The sequence below is a fragment of the Diaporthe citri genome (assembly GCF_014595645.1).
Source record: "Diaporthe citri strain NFHF-8-4 chromosome Unknown scaffold_19, whole genome shotgun sequence".
In the NCBI taxonomy this organism is placed as follows: domain Eukaryota; kingdom Fungi; phylum Ascomycota; class Sordariomycetes; order Diaporthales; family Diaporthaceae; genus Diaporthe; species Diaporthe citri.
In genome coordinates this window covers 99,837-124,086 of record NW_025064864.1, presented here as the reverse complement: position 1 = coordinate 124,086, position 24,250 = coordinate 99,837, and the positions used below count along the sequence as shown (strand labels likewise).

Below are 24,250 nucleotides of genomic sequence, written 5' to 3'. Positions count from 1 at the left end.
GAATGTCTATCACAATTTCGTGTTCGACGCTTCAACACCTGGACAACAACTCTATCACCATCATCGATCCTCGAGCCATCCGTCCACAGGCTGTTGTACGTCAGCCGGTGGCCCAGCAAGCAACCCAAAGCACGCCACAAAACCATACATGCATCAGCGAAAGGTGCAACAACACTGGGACGATGACGACGGAGGACTACAGACGCTCCACACGGATGTTGCTCCGTCGGTCCAGGTTGACGTGTTTCCCAGGCCGTGGCGGCGGCTCTTGCTGTCGGGAATGATAGTACACCGAGGTCAGTATCCACGCGGACTGAGTCTCGTCCGTCTGATCATTCTTCGCACCTCCGATCATGCCGGTCGTGATGCACTGCGACGTGCAGCGGGATGTGGATGGAGCTGACGATCTTTTGTTCCACTCCCTTTGCGGGTTGTCTATGCTTCGCCGACACCATTAGAATTATCATACGATGAGGCAATTAATTCCGGGAATTTTACTTATGTGCTTGCGAATGTTCAAGATTGGCGGAAAGATACCTGGATGCGCAAGATATGTTATCAAAATACCAGGTCGGATGTGTGCAACTGCTGACTGGCTGAAGTGAGCCGGTTGCCAGGCACTGAAGACACACGTATATATATTGTATAGCGAGTGAATCGTCCTGGCTGGAAGCAGCGGCATGTCATTGCCTTTCAGAAAATCCAAATCCTCATCTTCTCGATTTCGTTAGCAAAGACTACTATTCGTCTCGTGGACCTTCATTACCCACAGCAGATCTCCCGTTCATCTCCCGATATGGCGCCCTTCGTTGATGAGAATTTCTCCGCCAGCCAAAATGTCTCTGTGGATTTCTCAAAGCTGCAGACGACTGCCGCCAAGGCCGAGAATTTTGGCCTGGAAACATCAGCTCTTCTCAATCTCCATCTCGAAGACATGGCTTTCTCGTCGCAAGTTGCTGAGGTAGAGAAGTGGTGGTCCTCCCCGCGGTTCTCGGGCACTCAACGCCCGTATACTGCAGAACAGATCTGCAGTGCGAGAGGCAGCCTCACTTTCCCTTGTGCCAGTGATACATTGAGCAAGAAGCTATGGTCCATCCTAGGGCCAAGGGCCAAGGTCAGTAGCATCCCACTATAGTTGCAGCTCAGACTAGAGGCTCTATACCGCGTTGACTGTCTAAACAATACAAATGCTCATTCTAGTAACACAGGCTCGAACGACAAGCGCAACATTTGGGTGTATGAATCCTGTACAGGTCACGCAAATGGCAAGCCATCTCGACACTGTCTATGTATCCGGCTGGCAGTGCTCTGCTACCGCGTCGTCTTCTAACGAGCCATCTCCGGACTTGGCTGATTACCCGATGGTATTTTATGGCCTCTGCTCTCCATCAATAAAAAGAAAGAAGGCTGGAAAGTGAACTTCCGCCTTCCTCGACGTCAACAGGACACTGTGCCGAGGAAGGTCGATCACCTCTTCAAAGCCCAGCTATTCCACGACCGCAAGCAGAGGCAGGAGCGGCTGAGCCTCCCTCCTCGAGAGCGTCTAAATCTCCCTCAGGTCGACTATCTCAGACCCATCATCGCTGATGCCGATACCGGTCACGGTGGCCTCACAGCGACGCTGAAGCTCGTCAGAATGTTCATCGAGTCTGGCGCCGCGGGCCTCCATATCGAAGACCAGGCCCCGGGCACCAATAAGTGCGGTCACATGGCCGGCGAGGTGATGGTACCAATGCAGGAGCATATAGACCGTCTGGTCGCCTGTCGGGCCCAGGCGGACATGATGGGTACAGAGCTCGTTATCGTCGCACGCACCGACTCGGAGACTGCGACGCTGATCACGTCCACCATTGATGCGGGGGACCATCCCTTCATACTGGGCGCAACAAACCCGTCGGCCGCGCCATTTATCGACGTGCTGATCGCGGCCCAGAACAAGGAGAGCACAGAACAGGAGCTCTCAGCCCTAGAGAAAAGGTGGATGTCTGAGGCCGGGTTGAAGACCTTCGACGCCGCTTTTGAAGAAGCCGTTGTGGAGAAGGGACTCCCGGAGGGCACCGTCGCCAAGTACTTGGAAGCTGTGAAAGGCAAACTGTCTCTGAGCCAGCGTCGCAAACTTGCACACAAGCTCCTTGACGGAAACGACATCTTCTTTGACTGGGATTCACCCAGGACCCGGGACGGGTGCTACCGCTACCAGGGCGGCATCAAGTGTGCCATGTTCGTGGTACAAACTACAGCCCCTACGCAGGTGGGTTACACTGACTTGCGCCCCACACATCGACTAAGCCATGCTAACCTGCACCGCAAAATGATAATTAGACCTCGTGTGGATGGAATCCAAGATCCTGTCATACGAGCAGGCGGCCGACTTTGCCGAGGGCATCCACGCCGTGTACCCAGGCAAGAAGCTCGCGTACAACTTATCGCCGAGCTTCAACTGGAAGCGGGCGATCCCACAGGCTAACGAGCAGGCTTTCTCCAGGCAAGGAATGCAGGCCTACGTGGAGCAGATACAGGAGCCGGAGCGTGAACACGGTGTCGACGTGCTCACGCACCAGAAGTGGTCAGGTGCGGGCTATATCGACTCCTTGCTTGCCATGGTCTCCGGCGGGATGGTGAGCACGAGGAGTATGGGCGAGGGCGTCACCGAGGTCCAGTTTGCAACGGGCGGGACCAAGGACTAGTCTGATCTGTGTTGTACAACGAAACACACTTTGTGCGTGGGCTGAAATGCTACCCACATTGATAGGGGACTTGGGGTTGATGCTCTCAATTTAGTATCAACTTTGACCAATAAGACCTACATGCTTGATGCTGCGCTCAACGCCAAGCTGTGCATATCCGCAGACAAGGCATCACCCGAGACAAATGTACAGTACCAGCAGAGGGCACTTTTGACATGACACAACAGATGCACCCGAATTTAGCACGCCTGGGATACAATTTTGCCCCAAAGACTCTCCCCCTCCCCTCAAGACTACATCATGCGGAATTTGAGTCGATAAAAGGCCGTGGGTCCGGCTTTGTGCCCGGAAAGGCCATCTCGATCTTACCTAGTTTCTAGAGGCAGTTGAATCCAAGTAGCAGCACATTTCACTATTTCTCTTCAGCCTTTGCCATGGCAGGCTACACAGCACGAAGACTGGTAACAGATGATTTCACTTATTCTGAGACGGATGAAATAGGAGGATCCGAACAACTTGCATGTGACGGGGCCTCGCAGACAATATGCTTCCTGCCTTCGCTACCAGTAACCGCCTCTTCCGACGAAGCTAGCTTAGCATGTGAAGACGAACGTGCTCAAGCAGACGATGCCAGTTCAACGTTCCCGCCGCACGAAGACCCGGTGATTCTAGGAAACAACACTGAAAGTCACCAGCTACTTACAGCCCATATGTCATGCAATCCTGAAACCTCCCATGATAGCGCTCTTCACACCGTCCACAGTGTTGAGTGCCCAGCCGCCGCGTCCGGGCCCCAATGGCGGCCAACGTACCTTCGCCGTCGGGTACTCGTTGCTTTCAGTGCCATCTTTCTACTTATGATTGCCGTTTTGGAGCTAATCAAGGCGTTATCGGCTCGAAACGACGGTATCGCAAAAGGCTTCAACAAAGATCACTACCTCTGGACTTTCGGACCGACGGCCGTCTTGACCTTGACCGCGGCACTTTTTAACCGGGTCGAGTACCAGGCAAAGATCATGGCGCCATGGGAACGCCTATCCAAGCACCCTGCACCTGCTCGAAAGACCTTGCTTCTGGATTACGTGTCCCCCTTACAGCCTGTCGCAATCTACGAATCCCTGAGGAATAAAGACTTTGTTGTAGCAGCAACTGCAACTATCTCAGTCTTGATAAAGCTTCTCATCGTGTTGTCCTCGGGCCTGATCACTTTGTCGCGAGTTGGAGTACACTACGCATCAATGCCAATGGAGGTTCAAAACACCTTTATCGACGATGATGCACCCCTTCGCGAGGGAAGCAGCGTCCCCTATTTTATCTTGCAGGGCTTGATCGAGGGCAACAGCTACCCCCAAGGGATATCCAGCGAATTCGCATTCCAGTCAGTACGGAGCCAGCTCCCAGAAACGGCACAATATGAAGTGGTTGTGGACGGCCTCACAACTTCCTTGGAATGCGAGACTGCTGAGTTGGACGTGACTGATGTTGGGTATAGCACAAAGTACAGCATGGAGAGCATCATGAACCTCACTATAAGGTCTCCTGGCTGTAATGTCAGCCCAGGGCTATTTTATGGCCCTGTACTCTGGTCACAGGATACGCCGATTCAGCTGGCAGTCGGGAGGTTTCAGCCTGTACAGTGCGCCGGCCCAGTACTTGCAGATGACACGAGCTGGCGCGCGCTTATCATGTTCGGGCTCGAAGAGTGGATCGTCAACGAGACTATACCAAACGAGGACCCATCTCCTGATTGTATTGGATCCAACTGCAATGTCACCACCGTCGTGGGTGGCACATTGCTCGAATCAGCACAGCTACTTTGCACCCCTAGATATGAGATCACGAAGGTCAAAGTCGTCCAGAACGGAACCAAAGTCCAAAGCGTAACGACGGCCCACACAAGTTCGGGAGAGTATTCCAATCAGACTTTGGATCACGTCAGGCCGTGGAGCTTCATGAAGGCATACTTCGATTCTTTCGATCGAACCATGACTAGATATCATAAATGGACAGAAGTCAACATCAGCCATGAAAGCTTGTTTTTGGACCCACGCATGTACGGTCTCGTGGAACACCAACTTACGGCTGGAACCGATTTGTCTTCGCTTTACAATCCATATTTCATTCAGTCCCTCGCTATGACACATTACCAGCAAGCCGGTGCCATTATTGCGAAACAACTTTTACTGGAACCCACGTCTCTTAACACGACTGGCTCAGCCATTGTTATGGACGACCGCCTTATCGTGAGAGAATGGGCAGTTCAGTGGATGGTTGGTGTAGTCCTGATTTGCACAGCTCTTTCAATACTCTCAGCCTTCGTCATCCCGCGGCATGGGATACTGCGCCGAAGTCCGAGTACACTTCCAGGAATCGCGGCCCTTGTCGCGCAAAGCCCAGATTTATTGGAGAAGCTGCGATACTCTGGTGATGCCGTCTCCAAGACCTTGCGTCTACAGCTAGAGGGGTCCAGATTCCATTCCGAGGTCATTCACCATTCATCACCTGGCCTGGGTGAGCCCAACCAATCTTTTGTTATCAAGGGCGTCGTTCCGGCCAGCGCAGATGAATGTCGATCTGACTTCTTCCAAAGCGAATCAACTCACCCTCACCCTTGGATACTCCATCCTGCATCGCGACTCGGTCTCGGCCTCATTTTGATAGCCGTGGTAGCGACTCTTGAGGTAACTTTGCACCAGTCTAAAAGTCACGACGGGCTAGGTAATGTGGTCGATGACGCATATATACATTACACATGGACATCAATCCCGACCCTTCTCTTTGGAGGTCTTGCTATGACTTTTTCTTCTATCGACTTCAGCATACGGTCCTTGGCTCCCTATACTAGCTTGAGCAACGTTGCAACCCCTGATGCTTTCAAAGCTCTGCACTTTCTCGACATGTCGGTGCCCTCAGCTATAGTTAGGGAAGCAAAGCTGCGCAATTTTGGTGCCTTAGCGACGACTACGACGTTGCTTATTGCCTCATTCTACACCATCTTTTCCGGATCTTTGTTCCACGGCGTCTCTTTGCCATCCGCGACTCTTGCGCTGCTCCGGGCTAATAACTCGTTTGAACCGACAAGCAGTGAAACTTCATTTGGTATCAATGCGCCCTTGATTCTCTTGGGCAATTTATCATATCCCAGTTTCACGCATGAGGACCTTGCTTTCCCTCAGTTACTGCCGACCATGGCCCTGACGGCCAATGGATTGTCCAACACGTCTCTCCTCTCAATTAATGCGGTAGTGCCCGCGTTGCGATCACATTTGGAGTGTCATTTATATGACAAAAGCACGATTCGTGTTGAAGTTCATCATTGGTACGACTCCTCTGATGCCGCTAACAAGGGGAACACTCTAGATGTTGCTGTCAACGAGGAGGGTTGTCCCGACCGAGGCGACAATTCCTCTTTCAATGCTGAATTTGTTATCCCCTCCAACACCTCATATTTCGGCCTGGGCGCCACATCAGACTCATTTGGCACTACTGGTATCTACGGCATTTACGCTCGATGCCACGACTACCTCTTCGTTTGGGGGAAAATGGACCCTTTGGCTGAGTTCAAAGTGGAGCACATAACAGCGATGCACTGCAATCAGTCGATCGAGGCTGTCGACGTGGAGACTAACTTCATCGGCGCCAACCTCGCTATTGACATGGAGAACCCGCCCCGACCCCTGCCAGGTTCAGAGCGGGACTCAACCGCCGCCCTCGATCCGCACTTTGGTTCCAAAACTTTGTACGCCAACGTACCCAACATCCCGACAGACGAGACACTGGGCAGCTTCTTTGCCCTGCTCACGCAATCTGGATGGGCCATACCAATATCCAAGCTTGGCGGTGGCAGCGACGAAGCTGTCGCTGCCGCCATCAAGTTTCAGCATGGTGTCTTCCTCGCACAGGCACTTAACGAGTGCCGTGTGCCTGCAGCTGAGACAAACGCCACGCTTACCCCTGAACAGGCCCTGGCCGGCCAGAATGATGCTGGACGCACATTCGAGGCGACGGTGGTCGACAAGGGGGGCCGCCAGCGCGTGGTGCAGGATGCCATATCGACTCGCGTCCTCGAGGCGCTGCTGCTTGCGACGCTGGTTCTATTGGGCGTGGGCTGGGTGTGGCTACCAAAAACAAACGTGCTGCCGAAAAGGAGCCCGACGACCATTGCGAGCGTGGTAGCGCTGCTGGCTGGTGGGAACTTGGAGGAGTGGGTGCATGAGATGGATAGCGATGTCACCGGCGCACACAGCGGGCGGGCGACAACGACAAGGTTTTGGATGGGCTGGGGAAATGTGCCAGACGAGGAAGGAATACTGATGGGGAATGAAAACGAGAATGGGATCAGTCGATTCGGGATTTTCGCTGTCAAGGCCGATCATGTCGACGAGAAGTAGTTTGGGAGTCCGCTCAAGTGTTACAAGCGATGAAGTCCGCCCCGACATCAGAAAACGTCGATGCCTTAGGAAGGAGGCTCGGGTAAAATCTGAGACCAACGCGAATAACGAATCTAATGAATTGAGCATAATTACATATAAGCCGGCTCCGTCGATATATAAATTACTAGTAGGTAGTATAAATGAATAGTGCACTAGGGACAATAGTATACCTTTATACCATCCATTTCTTGCTCTGCGAATATCTGTTTTCTTAATTTTTCACTTCTAGGCCTCATTCCAAAAGCTAGATGTGCGACAGATGCAAGGCAGAGTTCAGATAGGACGCCTACTACAAGGGCAAGATGATGCGGTGCAAGATGACTCATCGCGCAACCTTGTCCATCGACGCCTTCAACGGATGCCGTTGATACTTCTCCAAGTATTTCCTGACAGGTGAAGATGGGGGAATCCCTGGCAGGGCGCCTGGGATTGAGTGGCCCCATTACCAGCAAGCCAGGTTCTGTTATCACCAGAGACACCATAATGATTTGCATGAGGAGCCGTGCCCTGATTACCCCATCTGGGCGACGAAACGTGTTGGCCTGCGCGCCTCGGATCCGGGCCCTGGACTGTAGACTGCTCCCGGACCACCTCCATCCTTAGGTTGGGGTGATATGGAGCAGGTGAGGTGTCGGGCTGGGGCTGTGGTTGTGACTGGGCTGAAGGCATCGCTGAGTTGTTAGACCTGTTCTCGACCTGAGGCGTATTTGGTCCTTGATGTTGAAAATTCGGATTCGGAACTCTAAAGGGGGTTCGAGAAATTTCGGCTTGCGGTGGAATCGTTGTGGTGTCACCGGCAGGGTTGCCGCGTGAAGGTTGGCGGTTGAAATCTGCGTACGTGGTGCATCGTGGTGCAACCTGTTTCACAGTGCCAGGCGGTATAGAGTCGGACAGCTCGAGTTTCTTTTTGAGACCATTCTGGGCAATGATTGCCAAATAGTCAGCGCGAGATTCGGATACCTCAGCAGGTTCAGCTGAAAGGTTGGGAACCGAATGATGGGGCTCCACCGTGGCCTCAACCATTGTGTTAGCTTGGTTCACCGGGTCTGGGTTGTTGACGCTCATATCGGTCGATGTGGTGGTCTCTACATCGGCGTCGGGCGCCGAGGTTGTTATGTTTAGCTTATTGGGCGAAGGAACAGCTGCCTCGTCGAAATGTGTTTCGTGCGATTCAGATGCTGGTGTGCTGCTGATTGAGATGATGTCGAAAGAATTCCTGCGTAGGTTGTCATTGCTGTTTCCCGCAGCCCCAGTCCATGTCTCAAGGGTAGGGGGGCGTATAGGTTCACTGCGTTGGTCGACGACTGGCACGAGTCCAGCTTTCACTCGCGTAGTCCACGGCTCGACAATAATGGGTTCAGGTAAATTGCTCTGGTCCACCTCGGGCGTGTGGTGCGTCTCGTCATTTCGCCGGCTGATAGCATCTAAGAAGCATAATTAGTAAACAAGTGAAAGTCGCAAGAAACTGAACACGAACAATCCATACCATTATGCACGTCCATTTCACTAGGTGGATCCGCCTCTGACGAAGTTTGAGCTCGTGCTCTCAGGTACGCCCGAACAGATCGAATGTGAGGAATGTCAGACGCGGCCGTCGACTCAATGTCCAAAACATCCAAGTCTTTTGCTGCCAGCCAGGCGACTTCGCTTTCAGACGGGAACTTCATGCCGTCGTCGAAAAACATGACAGGGAACCAACGCTGTGCTACTTTTGCTCCCCCATCTTCGAAGCCCTCTTCCCACTCAAGCGTACTTGTCGTCGTGTCACAGCGATAGCACGGGGGCAGCTTTTCCAGCAGCCCCAAGCTCTCCAGGGTCTCTGGCACGCCGACGTCCTCCAGGTTCGCGGTTGGTAGTAAGAGTACAGGCCAGCTCCTCTTGGCCTTAACCCAGTAACCGAGATAAATCTGACCCGGTGTTGGACTGACAATGTCTCCTCCGCCTCGGCGACCATGCCTGCTGCCACTGGCTGCTGTGTCATCTGGTGGACGGGGCCCTTCCTTTTCTTGTCTGCGGAATGCACGACGAGCGACGGCATTATTCTTCTCTGCAAGTTCTTTGTTGCAGTCTAAAACAGCAATGCCGAAATTTTCGACAATGTGCGTAGCATCTCTAGGCTGATAACCATGCTCTGAACTGTGGAGATGAGACCCAGCAGTGCGCAAGGGGGTGTCTTTGAAATCTCGAGGGCAGTGCTGGCAACGGATTATATACCACTGGTCAGTGCCTTTGGGGTGCTCGACGATGATGTGTTTTGTCTCGGCGTGACCTTCCTGATAAACCTCGTCGAACCACATGACTGATATCTTCTTGCCGGTTGGAGCAGTCCGTTTGCGCCGTCCATGCGATTCGGGTTCCGTATCAGTTCTAGTACGCTTACGCTAGAAGTTGTCAACAGTATATTCCATGTTTTGCGGCAGTACGCATCCTCACCTTCGACGAGGCACTAGCGTCAGCACGTACAGGTCTCTCGGGAGATGCGGGTGGCGATCTGGCAGGATGTTCGGCAGGACACACAACCTCAGGCTCGGGCTCGGTAGCAGGTGGTGTAGGTTGGTTGGCTGGTGTGGGGTTGCTGCTGGTCGCATCTGATGGATTCTTTGTCAAATTCCGGATGGCACTCTGAATCAAATCCGGGCCGACCGCATGGATGAGGCGGCGGCAAAGATCCTCGATTGCGAGTCGCCGCTGGTGTTCAAAGTCCTTGTTTTTCGCGTCTAGAGTTGCTTGGTGATCTTGGCGGAGCTGATGCAACTCGGCGCTGTGTCGTAGAATATCCTCTCGGAACCTGTCTGCCTCTGCGCAGCTTTGCGCAGAATGATGGCTATTTAGAGCTTGGTCGATGCTGACGTTGACTGCTGCTTGCCTCTCTTCGAACGCCGCCTGGGGGGTCTTCATGCGATGCAGTGCGGAGTAGGTCTGTTCGGCCGAATCTTGGACGGCGTGCACGACGCGCATGGCATAATCAAGGTCAGACATCGTTAGCAGACCGGATGGATAGCCTGGCGTCATCACCATGGGAGAGATACAGGAGGGTAACTAGAGGTCAATCACAATGGTGTAGCGGAAAGCCGTCGCAAGGAGCGACGGGATCTCTGATGAGCGTGACATGGACGAGGGGAAATACACGAGGCCGAGGAAAAGAGGGGCTGGCTCCATGTTGGCTGTTGGTTGTTTTGTGTTGGTTGTTGGTTGTTGGTTCCTGAAATAATAATGGTAATATAGCAGTCCAGCTTACGTATCTGATTGGTGACAATGACTCAACTAAGATTGGGTGTGGAAGATATCTCCGACCATGCCCCCTGCGACGGATAGAAAAGAGCTGCCAGCGAGCCCACCGAAGAAGCGAGTCACCATAAGTGTCTCCATATTCGGTGCGACAGCTGATGGGATGGTCCAGATAATAAAAGCCGACCACGAGACGAGATAGCCGTAACATTCGCTTAACGGCCCAGTGAGCAGAGGTCCGAATGCTATGCCAAGCACAAAAGTGGACAGTCCGAGAGCGCAAATCAATGGCGATGCATTGAAGTCGCGTTGGATCTGATCGTAGGTGGTTTTGTAGATAGAACTTGTACATGTCCTTGAGAAGAATGAGTACCAGCAGAAAGATCCAAATGAGAGACCGTTTCAGATACATACACACAGACCGTTGCCATACACACAATCAGCACCATGGTCCACTTGCGCGTTGTCGACATGCTCCTCGGTGACACGAGATCGTTCTGCCATTCCACCCCACTCGATAGGCATCGTCAAATGCCCTGGCGTGGTTGTCTTCTAACTCGCTTGCAGCACTCTGGAAGCTGGCCTCTCCAAACGAGGCACCCATGGTCTACTTTACCACGACTTATGGGGGCCGCGAGAGAAGTCCATGGGCAACCCATGGTCGACTGCAAATCCCGAGGGGACGTACGTTCAATCTTTGCCATTCCTCATTATCTCGATGGGACTAATCCAGGGCTTAGTGTGATTCTCCGCCTCGCCGAGAACAGCCTTATGCACGGCGAAGTTGCAGCTTTCATCAGGGAACAGGTAGTACCCTTGACACCTATCTATGAGTGATCACTGATGCACATAGATTGACGTTCTGCCCATCAACCATTTGACTTACAATACTGGCCCTCGTGGCTCTCATCGCCTTCGACATGCATTAGCCTCGTTCTGGGCCGAGGAATTTAGACCTGTATTACCTCTTACTATTGATAACGTCTTCATAACCTCTGGGTTAGCCGGCGCTCTTGACGCACTGACGTGGACCATTTGTGATGAAGGGGACGGTGTCCTTATTCCATTACCGCTTTATAACGGATTCAAAGTAGACTTGCTGAATCGTAGCAATGTCCGCGTGGTTGGAATACCTTATCGAGGCATCGAAGGTCACTCGAACTTGAATGATTTATTTGACGCGGATGTGAACTTGAGAGCTACGGAAGCTGCATTCTATAAGGCGTAAAACAATGGTATCCGCATTCGGGCTTTAATTATTTCCCAGTAAGTTCTACTGAAGACTTGCGTGGAATGCCTGAAAACGAACGCTGAGAACATGTGACAACCCTCATAATCCGTTGGGAAGATGCTACGCGCGCGCCTCCCCCCCCCCCGGTTCCCCCATCTTCGCCTCAGTAGCTAATGTCGGTAGTAGCCGCCCGAGACTCTAAGAGCATTTGCCTCATTTTGCGGGAAACACAGACTGCACTTTATCTCCGACGAGATCTATGCGAAATCAGTCTTCTCCAACACAGGAGTCCCGCTTCCAGAGCCATTCGTGTCCACCTTGTCTCTGGACCTCCGCGGTGTTATTGACCCGCAACGGCACCACGTCCTCTACGGCGCAAGCAAGGATTTTTGCGCAAACGGCTTACGGCTAGGTGTTGTGTATACTCAGGACAAGGGTATAATGGGTGCTATGTCAAGTATCAGGTGGGTGTCGCCGTGCTTGTACCTCATGCTCCATCAAACACAACTGATGTTCGGCTGGCTCGAGTATTTTTTCCTGGTCACCTCATCTTCTCCAAGATACCTGGGCCGCCATGTTGGAAGACAAACAATGGCTACATGATTTTATGAGCCAGAAGACGACACTGATGACGGAAAACTACGGTATAATTACTACGTTCTTGCGCAATCATGGTAAAAGTTTCCATGAGCCGTAAGCAATCCCGCAAGCATTAATTGCATAGAGCCTCCTGAGTAGTAGTCTAACAACGTGCAGAAATTCTGGTCTATTCATCTGGATAGATCTACGTCATCTACTCCTACCAAGCTCTTCAAATGACCATTTAGACCTTGATGAGCTCACTGCCTCGTCTCCTGATTCGAAAATGTACGAGGCACAGAGAAACAGGCAAGACTGGACTTAAACGTTTACAATTTGCCATTTATCTCTTCGCACCCCCCACCCCCCCCCATGAAGACTACGGCGCACATAGATAGATTGCTCAATCACGTTTCTCGTCAAGACTTGCGGCGCCACCAAGTTCAAAACCCTTGACAAGTGTATATGGTAAATGCGATCAATGGAAAAGAAGCCGGCTCCATAGCCCCCGAAGAGCTTTGAGACCCTTGGTGCGATCATCAAGGGCCGCTTTAGCGGTTCTTGGTCCTCGAGGAGTGGACTACGGTGAAACCGGAGACCAACACAAATATTATCGAAACTGATGAATTGGGCATATATAAGCCAATCCCACAGATATGATCCATTCTTCAAGCAGGTGAAGGGACAGTCTCTAGAGATGTTGAGTGAAAGACAATCGACTCTTTCAGGTTGAAAATAAGTCGCGTTGTAGTCATTGTCTCCGGCCAGCTGAGACGCGTCTTTCCTTAGTTTCTTGGCTGAGCGACCCGTGGGCCAGGACTTAGTGGGGCCGATCCGTTGCCCAGCCCTGGGAGTCCAAGCCTATCTTCCCCAACAACGGGAGACTGACCCCGCCATTTGAGGCGCATCCATCACAATTCGTAACCTGGACGGTCGTCTACAGGATGCATCCGACTCTCGTGGTTTGATAAGGAAGCATGTCTTCAAAGCCAGCCAAAAGAATCTCGTAAATTAATTTCCCTTCACAATCATCCCTTGAGAAACTCACTGACATAGAGAAATAGATGCAAGAGATGCCAGTACCGAAAGGCATTGAAACCCCACGATACGTGTCGCCGACCTAGCTGACTCGATGCTTTCTGCTCGCAGCTGAAGTGTTCACGCACAGAGCCGTGCCAGAGCTGTGCCGCGGCTAAGCAAGCATGCGAGTACCGTGAAGTCGACCGTAAAAGGCGGCCTGCCACCCATGAATATGTGGCCAGCCTGGAGAACAGGGTCGCATGGCTCGAGTCGTTCATCGGCAGACTCCAAGCGGCGCCGGGTCCAGAGCGCGACGAGATGCTGCAAAGTGTTTCATTTGGGGATCACCTGCCGGTCCCACAGCCATCGACATCGATGGCGAACCCGGGGAACGAGAAGGGCGGCGGCCACAAGCGAGAGAGCAGTGCCAATCTGCAAGTAGACCTCGAAGGGTCGCTCATCTATCACGGCGCGACGAGCATCTATCGTGCACACTCGGGGAGACCAGCGACGGGGAACGCATTTGGCCAGCATTCCGCCTTTTCGAAACACGCCACGGACTCCGACGGCAATTTCGAGTACGTCGCGGAACATTTCGGCATCAGCTTGCATGATGAGCTGGTGCATGATGCCCTGTTGCAGTTTTTCAGGTGGCAGTATCCGCACTTTATGTTCATCTATCGCGAAGCGTTTCTGAGGGACCACTTCTCTGATCGGGTCGGCTGCAAGTACTGGTCTCCGGCCTTACTCCTGGCTGTGTGCGCTCTGGGGACGTTGATGTCACCTGATAAGAGGCATCGGGAGTCGAGTGCACAATTCTTCTCTGCTGCTGAGAGCATTCTCATTGTCTCTGGGCTCACAAAGCCTTCTATAGTCACTGTCCAGGGGTTTCTCTGTCTCGCCTTCTACGAGATCGGACGAGGGAATCTATCCAAAGGATGGGGCTTCTCAGGTAACATCACTTCCACCAAATTACATGATACTATATCACTTACCGTGGAAAAGGTATCGCCTTCCGAATGGCACAGGATCTAGGTTTTCAAAAAGACCCGAAACACTGGGTATCCCATGATTCATCGCTGGCGACTGAAGAAGACATGGAAATCCGCAGGCGCATCTTCTGGGGCTGCTATTCATCGGATAAGTTGATCAGCCTGATCCTTGGGCGGCCTGTGTATCTCTTCTACGACGACGCAGAAGTTGATACCACCAACAGACTTCCGTAAGTCAGGGTCGACTATATCATTTATAAATTGAATGCAGCTAACGATCAAATCTCACCAAGCGACCTTCCTGAGATGGGACCATGGCTGCCGGCTGGATTCGCGGATTACGACGGGTCTTCGGGCGCGGTCAACCCACTGATACCTTGCTTTAAAGAGCAAATTCGCCTCTCCAAAATCATCGAGAAGATGCTCTCCAAACTATTCTCCCCAAAGTCCAACCTGGAAGGCCTTGGCCGTCAGTCGTGTCTCGACACCTTCAACATCGAGCTGTGTGCCTGGCACGAGGCGCTGCCGGAGTGCGCCAAGTGGAATAAATGGGAGCCACCAAGCGCACCGCTCATACCATGCGTGGCCGCTCTTCAGTAAGTCACCTCGGCCTCTGTCATCTCGCCCATGTATAGGACCTCACGATGGAACTGACAAGTCCAAAACAGCCTGCTCTTCCGGAGCGTCCGCATTGCACTCAACTTTGACCACGCCACTTCGGAGAACACAGAGGTAGCTGCAAAAGACAACGCACGCAACGACTGCGTAGCCTCGGCACAAGATATTGCCCACATCGTGCGGAAATATCGCAGCCAATTCGGTCTGGGGCATAGCCCGTTGATGATGATCTACGGAATCATGCAAGCGGCGAGGACCCTGGCGGTGTTTGGTACACCGGAAGAAGCACAGTACTTGTTGTTATCCCTCGACGAGTGCTCTTCTGCTTGGGCTCTAGCTCATCAGGCCAGAGATAGGTTGACACACATTGACATGTAAGGACAGCCCTAGCCAGGTTACCAATTACAGATTTCTTCTACCCCAAAGGATCTGGTGGGTGTCACCAGCGCCCTGTTCAAGTTGAGCGGCAGACAGCATACCAACTGCGACGCTAATGACATCTCGTCCCTTCTCCCGAGTCCCAATGACCATACGTGTTCTATTTCTGTGCTATGAGAGGTAGTTACACAGGCTATGGCAAAGGAAGACCCTGATCAACTCCAGCCCTGAGAACGGTTGCAAGCTTCTTCACGTCCGATGAGTTGTTATAAAAGCCAAACGACACCCTGATGCCCAGACGATAGGGTGTGACGAATATGCCGCTTTCTTTCAACAGGTCCACCCATCTCAGATCATGCAAATCGAGGATGTACAGATGAGGTGCGTGTTCTTTCCTCGTGGCAGGCCCAACAATATTCACCCCTATGGCACTGCACTGTTCCCTCAGGACATCACCAAGCCGATAGAGGTGCTCCTGCACACGCCTCGGGACCATGGAGTCCAGGTAGAGGGTCAAGAACGCCTTCGCAGCAGCTGCACCGACCAGGCTGAGGTTCAAGTGCTCGTACCGCCGCGCCGTCGGGTGGTACACGACCTCCTCGGGAGGGACCAGCAGGTCAGCCCGGACGTTGCTGACGGCGCCGTAGCCAGCAATCGGAGGGGACGGATCGTTCTTCGCGATGAAGTCCGGGTCCACATACAGGACCGAGAACCCCGTCGGGCAGTTGAGGCCCTTGTGGAGGCTGAAGGCTGCCGCCGAGACGCCCAGGGCCCGCACGTCGACCTCGGCGAAGCCGACCTGCTGCGTGAGGTCCGCCAGGACGTGGCTGCCGCGGGGCCTGAACGCCGCGCTGATGCCGGCGACGTCGTTCCACTGCCCGCTGTGGAACATGACGGAGCTGAGGCCGATGGCGCGGGTGCGCTCGTCGACGTACGGCGCGAACGTCTCGGCGGTTGCGGCGGTGACCTTGCCGGTCCGCTGGGCCTCGGGGATGGTGGGCACCTGCCTGACCTCGACGCCGGCCTTGCGCAGGGTCATCCACCCGTACACGTGGTTGGGGTGCTCTGTGTCCAGGACGACCACGTTGTCGCCGGGCTCGACCTTGAGGCTTCGGATGAAGTAGCCCAGGCCCTCTGTGGTGTCGCGGGTGAAGGCTATTGAGGATGGGTCGGCGTTGATATACCGTCCTACGAGCGAACGGGTGTCCTCGACGGCGGTTTGCCACTGGGGCTTGGGGTGGGGGCTGTAGAGTCCTTCAGAGGCATATTTCGTCATGGCAGCGTGGATGACTAGGTTGGAAGGTGGTTGGTAGGAGGCATTGAGGTAGGTGATCTTGTCGTCAGCTACAAGGGGGACGAGGGACCGGAAGGTGGAGAAGTCGGCTTCTGACGGAGGCTGAGTGGTCCCCTGGGTCAGAGCTGGGACGTGGTCGACGCTTTCTTGAATAGCACTTGGCGACATGATACCTGTGTTGAAAAGAAATAAAGACGTGGAGTTAGGTTGGGATGGTCTGACTGAGATCCTGTATATTCTGTGGCGTGGCATTGCTAGCTTTTATTGTTGGACGACAGCTCCTAGATCGGCGCAATGATACTTGCTCCTCGGCCATGCCTTGCCGTACCTGGGTATCGCAGATCTTCCGACATCATGCGATGACACCTGCCAGCATTCTTGCCGTTGGGTATCTACACGAGTATGTAGCTCGTGGAGGCGGAAGTCCGTCTCTAGTGCTACAAGGACCGGCGTTACACTGTGTGTGTGCGCGTGTTGGGATGCTAAGACTGTTTGCAAAAAATGACTGATTCAGGGCATGGAGGCATCACTTGCAGGATTAGAAACCCGCAGTTTGCCCATCAATCACTGAGTCTGAAATTTGTACTCTTAGATAAAATGAAATCATCTGACGTGGTGGTTGCAAGGTTAGCCAAGAGGAGCTTGTGATGTCCTGTACTACGGGACGGACTTTGACCTCCATTAGTGGGTCCAGACTTGATAAGGGACCCCTGTCCCCTGCATTGGCAGGAGTTCACTCTACGCCAGTGTCTTACGAACGAGTTGGTCTCGTGGTCTATCTTTGAGCTCATGGTTTTATTGCTTTCCCAGACTCTGTCTCATCATATTTCTCCAGAACAAACGTTCATTGTTGACTTCTCTACCAAAGTCACTTTTACTACTAAGGTGGGTGAGAAGAGACTTGTTGGAGCTGAAAACACCAAGGAAAAGGTACAACGGATAGCAATATTGAGCATGCCTGTGAAAGTGTAGTCATGGAAGTCAAAAGATAGGTAGTCTTGGTGACTTATTCGCGGTATCTATTTAGCATTTGTCTATGTTTAGGCATTGACTCTATCTAATCACAAACACCCAATACCAGCAAAAGACGCCGTCTTTCTCCCTATCTTATCTAGGATAAAGTATAAGAACTGTTGCCCAGCCTGGAATACAGCACTCTCAAGGAAATTGCTGTCAGCCCCGGATCTTTTCACCTACCTGCTTCTTGGTCATCTCAAGTCGCTCTCAGCTTTTAATAACATACAATGATGAATGACAACATTATCAAGTATGGAAAGTCTACCAACGACATCAATGCGGACCCCTCCACCTTGGAAGCCACAGCTTCCAATGTAGAAGGGACCTGTGTGGAGACAGACCATCTGAAGCGAGAGTTCAAAGAGCGTCATGTATCCATGATAGCCGTTGCTGGCGCCATTGGGACCGGACTCATCATTGGTTCTGGTACAGGTCTTGTCAGAGGCGGACCTGCGAGTCTTCTGATTGCATACTCCATCATTGGTGCCGTGGTCTTCTTCATCATGACAGCAGTGGGGGAGATGGCAACTATACTACCATCAGACAAAGGCTTGGCCGGCTACGCAACTCGAGTTGTTGATCCAGCTTTGGGGTAAGTCGACGAGGATCTATGACGAACAGACTTGGCTGACCCAGTCCAGGTACGCCACAGGCTGGAATTACTTTCTCAAATATGCGATTGTCCTCCCCAACAACCTCACGGCCGCCGGCATCATCATACAGTACTGGCGCCCAGACCTCAATGTTGCCATATTTGTTACAACCTTTACTGTTGCAATTATTGCTGTCAATGTCAGTCACACATATTCCTGGAAGACATCCGGGCCAGCCACGCTAATCGGGACAAGGTTCTTCAGGTATCATTCTTCGGCGAAGCGGAATTCTGGATGTCCACCATCAAACTCCTTGTCATCATCATGCTCATCCTGACCTGTTTCATCATCTCCGTGGGCGGGCAGCCCTCCGGCGAGGTAATCGGCTTCAAATACTGGCACGACCCAGGTGCCTTTGGAGAGTATCTTGTCGACCGGCCGACCGGCCGCTTCCTCGGATTCTGGGCCGCCTCCTCGGATTCTGGGCCGCCTCCTCGGATTCTGGGCCGCCATGGTGCAGGCCTGCTTCGCGTACACGGGAACCGAGGTCGTCGGCGTCGCCTTTGGCGAGGCGCCGAACCCGCGCAAGACGATCCGCGTGGCCGTCCGCCAGCCCCTGTGGCGGATCGTCTTCTTCTATGTCCTCGGCGCGTTGGTGCTTGGCATGTCAGTGCCGTATACCAATGACCTGCTCATCGGCGGGACCAAGAAGAGCACGGGTGCCGCGGCGAGCCCGTTTGTCATTGCGGTGCAGCTTGCTAGTATTCCCGCATTTCCCCATGTTGTTAATGGATGCCTCTTGATCTTCGTCATCAGCGCAGCCAACTCTGACATCTTAGCATAGGTTACAATGCCTTCATCCCCAAGTTTACCGTATCGACTTTCATGACCTCATACATCGGCATTGCTATCTACTTGGTGAATATTATGAGCTACAAGGTGTACGCCAAGACCAAAAGAGTGGAGCTTACCACCATGGACCTCGTCACCAATAGACTTGAAGATGACGGGAGCAGATATCCCAGCACTCTGGAGAAGGCCGCCGCGTGGGTGATGCGTCAATGCAAGAATTGAAGATGAGAGTCACAGATACTGTAAATATTATGAGTAATTCTTAACGAGGACATCACCAGGGCCGTTCAGCTTGCACATCAATTTGACCGTAGCGCCATGGGTATCATGATATTCCCCGGCCTGTCACAGCCAGCAGCATATGTCATCACCATACCAGCCTCGGGCTTAAGCTGCCGTCTTCTCGCCCTTCACGGGCTCAGCTAGACCCTCCGTCGGAATTTCGGCATCAGTGCTCTCAAAAACCTGTCCCTTATTCATACCGAGCTGGCGAGTGTCATAGCCGTTCGCCTCCAGGTAAGCCCGAAAGCGTGCATCTTCGAGCTGGATAGTGTCCTGGCCGATGTGCGGTAGGCAGAATAGTGCGAGGGCAGCGGACAGTACACACAGCGACGAGGAAACCCAGAAAGGGTACTGGGCCGAGGCAACCTCGTCGTCGCCGCCGGCCGCCTGGATGTACGGGAAGACTGAAGGAGAGATTGTGATCAGTAGTGGCACTCCTCCAAGCGGTTGGGACTGGACCTACCCCAGGTGCCGACAAAAGCGCCAATCTTCCCAATCGCTGCGGCGACGCCGTAGTATTTTCCTTTTCACATCATCAGCGCATGATCCGACGGAGGTTTGTTTCCCGGAGGTCCTCTTCATTACCGCGGATGCCAGTAGCGCAGGTCTTTGCCGCGAGCAGGCCGATGTTGTTTCCGGGCCCGAATTCGCCAAGTGCGAGGAAGACCCCGTAGACGACGACAAAGCCGCCGACCATTCCGGGTTGGGCGAGGTTGAAGTAGTCGCCAGCCATAACGAAGCCGATGATAGCCTGTAGGAAGACACCGAGAGCCAGTGCGTACCGCGGGCCCAGCCAGTCAGAGGCAGGGGCGCCAAGCATGGTGCCCGGGATGTAGAATAGGTTGATGACCGTATTCCAGCCGAAAACCGTGGTAAGGGGGGCCGTGTCTCCGTAGAGGGTGGTCAGAATGGTGGACGAGTATATTCCGAAAGAGTAGGCCGAGAACTGAGTACTACGCGTCAAGGTCACAGGCAGGCTAAACACGGCCGGGCGGGACTCACATCGTAGATGAACCAGATCAAGCTGACAACAAAGAGGCGCCAGCCGTACATCTTGAGTGAGAGCAGGTAGGGTGTCTTTGCATAGCGCATGGAGTTTTTAGTGGAGGCTTCGGGCTCTTTCACGAATAGGCGGAGGACGAAGAGAAATATGGGGAAGACCACGCCAATGCCCAAGCTGGTCCGCCAGACGGTGCTGTAATGGCCGTTGCGGCAGGCGGCGGCGACTACATATGGTACAAACGCTGCTCATGGGTTAATTCTCTACTGTCACGGCGATCACGAGGTTTGAGAAGTGGTGGACAAACCGCCAATTACGAATCCCTACTTTACACAGTCAGCGTACTAGAGTCGAGGCATGGAGTTCGAGGCCGGACGCTTTTCCTTACCCAGTCAATCATGGTATTGGTGAACATGATGAACCACAGGTTCCGCGAGCCCGACTTGAGCTCGCCAGTGGACTCGGCTGCGCCGACGCTGCCTGCGGGGTACTCGCCACCGATGCCAATACCGACCTTCAAGATGAGACATGACGTTAATTAACAGACAACATCTCTCAGACACCATAGGAGCATCGCCAGACCAGGGGAGGGGGGACATGTGCTACTCACGAAGAAGTCTTCTCGATTCCTTCACTCCTCCCACCCGTGCCTGCCCCCACCTCCCCACCTCAGCACCTCCATTTTCACTCTCATATTGGCAAACCGAGGCACTGTTGGCATGTGAGGGTTGATATTCATTTCTTATTATTATTTCCATGGAAGCATGGTAGCATAGGTCCAAAAAGTCAATATTGACGCCGTCACTCGCGACGCGTCAGGCGTTCCTGCGTTTCTTATCTACCCTCATCGTTTGGCCGGCGCTGGCACAGGGTAATGGAATTATTGCCGGACCCTAGGGTTGCATGCACGGGCTCACTCCTCAGAACGGTCCTGGGTCCCTACCCAGCGGTTCAGGAGGCTTTGGGGTCGTGTCTTCGTCAACTATTTCATTGGCAAATCGAGTCTATACATCATTCTCTCAGTATGAGACCAACCGAATATGCCGCAGAAGGTCGACTGGCATGAGACGCGTGAGAGGATATTCTGCAAGCGAATGAGCATCTAACAGGCGGGCTTCCGAGTACACATACCCTAAGTGTTCCGGGATGGAGCCGCATAACACCAATTTTGGGCTGAAAGTTCGCCCAGTCTGATAAAAGAAGCGCCATAGCTGAAATATTGGATAGAGCTCAATTTGCTCGGTGGCACTTGTCATTCATATCATTCAAAAGTGTCATTAAACCATTTTAGACTTGGCCATGCTTCTTATGCTATTTACAGTGAGCCCTTGATCGAATCCGCAGCTCTCTCAGCAACAGCGTAGACCGTCGACTGGGTGTTGCCTATGGTATGAAATGGAATGATACTAGAGCCCACAACACGCAAGCCTTCAACGCCGTAGACTTCCAACTGCGGGTCAACCACACCGCCTCTCCCGTGGCAGCAAGGCACACGTACTCATCGGGTGCCAACAGCTCAGCGTCGACTTCTTGATGTATGCCTTCACCTGCTCCATGTCAGTGAGGTCCCCAGGGGCTCCGTAGCTGCGTCGACCGCCTGGTTTGAGGAGGTTGAAGAAAGGCTCCGTCTTTGCGATGTCCCGCCGGGGAAGTATCAAGAAATACCTTCATATGTACCGAACTAACCAGCCCTACTTCTTTCCCGGGCACATATTTCTCATATATAAGCTCAAATCACCTTTTCTAATATATAAGAGAACGGATATTCGCAGAGCAGAAAACGGATGGTAAAGAGGTATATGTAGCCCCTAGTGCACGAACAACACCTACCAGTTCACACACCTATTTCGCCCAAATTACACACCTACTTCATAACACACTTCACACACCCAATTTACACACCCAATTTGCACACCCAATTTATAAACTTAATTTACACGCTTAATTCAGAAGCCCAATTAATATGCTCAACTTATATAGCTATTTAAGCTTGCAAATTGGGAGTTTGATGGGCTCTGATTGGCTGCATTGGAGGGGTGCGGCTTAGGTAAGCAACTTGCTCTGCGCCAGCCGTTTTTTGCTCTGCGAATATCCGTTCTCATATATATCACATAATTATACCATAAGCAAACTAAGGGGATTTTCATTTAAGCTCCTCCGGGACCTAAGAGCTATTCGTTAGGATGAGCAACATGTGGTTTGGGGGAGGAGGGGCTGCTTCGTAGCCCCCCTTTCCGCTCGTGTGAGGCTGTGAGGAAGGAGCATCGCATAAACCCCTTATGGGCATTAATAGGTAATCCTTGGTTCCTTGGCCCTTTAGCACAAACTTAAATAGAACCACAACCAGAAATTAAATATAACTCTTTTATTATAAAACCCTTTAATAACTTAGCTTAAATTATAAGAATTAAATATTAACTAATAACTATTATAAATATAACCTTATTTAATAAAATAATAAAAGCATTATTATAAATTTACCATTAATTTCTTATTACTTACTTTACTTTTATATAATTATCTTAATACTTATTTATTTAAATTATTTAATTATATAGCTTTATAAGATTTTATAATTAAACTTAAATAATTATATATTTAATAGCTTTTATAATTTTATTACTTATTTAAGTTTCTATATATTATAAAGATTTAAAATAATAAGCTTAAATATATTTATTTTTTATAGCCTACTTTTAATAAAAATAATTTAATTTCTTAAGATAAGATTTATTAATTATAAAATTAATTAATAAAGTAAAAAAGCCTTTTTATATTTTTTGCTTATTAATAGGCGTTTTTATTACTTAAATCCCCTTTAATATTTAATCTTTAAGCCGCTTTTTTAATTAACTAAATGCCGCTTTTTAATAATTTATTATATATATTAATTAAAATGCAATTTCTTTAAATATTTAAGCATTATTAAATAATAAGTTTATTAAGTTTATTATTATTTTTAAGAGTTTCCCTTAAAAATATATTGCTTATATTAATATATAATTAAGATTTTAGCTTTTCCTTATATTTAAAAAGGAATAATAAAATAAAATTAAAAGGCTTTAAATTTAATAATAATAATATAGCATTACTTATAACTAAAGATATTGCTAACCTTATTATATAAATAATGGCATAGCTTTATAATTAATAAAATTAAGATTTTATATATTTAATTGCTATAATATTTATAAATATATTAATCCCTTAAGTTTATATTTAAGCTAAGTTTATATAAAATAGCGTTAATAAACATTTTAATATTTAATTAATAAATATTAATTATTTTTGCTTTTATAAATATATTAATTTAAGCATTTAATTTAATAAAAAGATTATAAAATATTTTAATATTTTTTATTTTTTTAAGTATTTAAAATATATTAAATAAATTTATTTTATAAATAATATTTATTAAGTTTAATCTTAATATTTCTTAAAGAATATACTTAAATAGCATTTTTATATTTTAATTAATAATAATTACTAATTACTTAAGATAGTAATAATTTAAGTAATTTATAATAAGTTAAAATTATATTTTGCTAAGTTTCTTTTAAATATTATAGCTAATTTTAAGATAAATTACTTATTTCTTTATTAAGTTATAAAGAAATAAGATATTACTTTATTCTTTTAAATTATTATTATAAATATAAAGACTTATAATATAAAGCTTTTTATATAGCTAATTGCTATGTTTAAATTGCTTGCTTTTAAAATTAAGTTTAAATTTTAAAAACTTAATAAAGTAATAATATTAAAAAGCTTTTTAAATAATGTTTAAAATTATAAAAGTATAATTCTTAACCTAACTTAATAATAATATTTATTTACTTAAAATATTATTTATTTTTATTAGCCTATACTTACTTATAAAGGTAGGTTAAATATTCCTTACGCTTTATAATATTTGCCTTTATAGCCTTAATAATAATAACTATAACAATGCTTTTAAGCATAACTACTTTAAGCTTTTTTATAATATAATTAATTATATATAGCTAATTAAACCTAGAATTAATTTTAACTATTAATTTAATTAG

General features: G+C 50.0%; 6 protein-coding genes across 6 annotated transcripts; 3 read left to right on the top strand and 3 right to left on the bottom strand.

Moving 5' to 3' along the window:
- Positions 1-796: 796 nt before the first annotated feature.
- On the top strand, positions 797-7,078 carry INS49_005613 (uncharacterized protein; the record flags this gene model as incomplete). Its single annotated transcript, XM_043166392.1, has 4 exons — positions 797-1,114; positions 1,445-2,255; positions 2,323-2,686; positions 3,430-7,078. 4 exons carry the CDS (start codon positions 797-799, stop codon positions 7,076-7,078), a joined length of 5,142 nt encoding a protein of 1,713 aa, XP_043016953.1.
- Positions 7,079-7,471: 393 nt separating this feature from the next.
- Positions 7,472-10,099, bottom strand: INS49_005612 (uncharacterized protein; the record flags this gene model as incomplete). The annotated part of the gene is made up of 3 exons (XM_043166391.1): positions 7,472-8,544; positions 8,607-9,501; positions 9,554-10,099. The coding sequence occupies 3 exons, from the start codon at positions 10,097-10,099 to the stop codon at positions 7,472-7,474; spliced, it is 2,514 nt and encodes an 837-aa protein (XP_043016952.1).
- A 696-nt stretch (positions 10,100-10,795) lies between these two features.
- On the top strand, positions 10,796-15,166 carry INS49_005611 (uncharacterized protein; the record flags this gene model as incomplete). Its single annotated transcript, XM_043166390.1, has 8 exons — positions 10,796-10,842; positions 10,916-11,032; positions 11,089-11,155; positions 11,766-12,015; positions 13,327-14,130; positions 14,184-14,400; positions 14,464-14,766; positions 14,839-15,166. The coding sequence occupies 8 exons, from the start codon at positions 10,796-10,798 to the stop codon at positions 15,164-15,166; spliced, it is 2,133 nt and encodes a 710-aa protein (XP_043016951.1).
- Positions 15,167-15,359: 193 nt separating this feature from the next.
- Positions 15,360-16,628, bottom strand: INS49_005610 (uncharacterized protein; the record flags this gene model as incomplete). Its single annotated transcript, XM_043166389.1, has 1 exon — positions 15,360-16,628. The coding sequence occupies one exon, from the start codon at positions 16,626-16,628 to the stop codon at positions 15,360-15,362; it is 1,269 nt and encodes a 422-aa protein (XP_043016950.1).
- Positions 16,629-17,704: 1,076 nt separating this feature from the next.
- Positions 17,705-19,144, top strand: INS49_005609 (uncharacterized protein; the record flags this gene model as incomplete). The annotated part of the gene is made up of 6 exons (XM_043166388.1): positions 17,705-17,843; positions 17,910-18,069; positions 18,119-18,269; positions 18,326-18,448; positions 18,480-18,831; positions 18,915-19,144. 6 exons carry the CDS (start codon positions 17,705-17,707, stop codon positions 19,142-19,144), a joined length of 1,155 nt encoding a protein of 384 aa, XP_043016949.1.
- A 165-nt stretch (positions 19,145-19,309) lies between these two features.
- INS49_005608 (uncharacterized protein) lies at positions 19,310-21,362 on the bottom strand (the record flags this gene model as incomplete). The annotated part of the gene is made up of 8 exons (XM_043166387.1): positions 19,310-19,608; positions 19,668-19,727; positions 19,790-20,150; positions 20,207-20,448; positions 20,512-20,527; positions 20,593-20,684; positions 21,240-21,261; positions 21,336-21,362. 8 exons carry the CDS (start codon positions 21,360-21,362, stop codon positions 19,310-19,312), a joined length of 1,119 nt encoding a protein of 372 aa, XP_043016948.1.
- Positions 21,363-24,250: the final 2,888 nt, after the last annotated feature.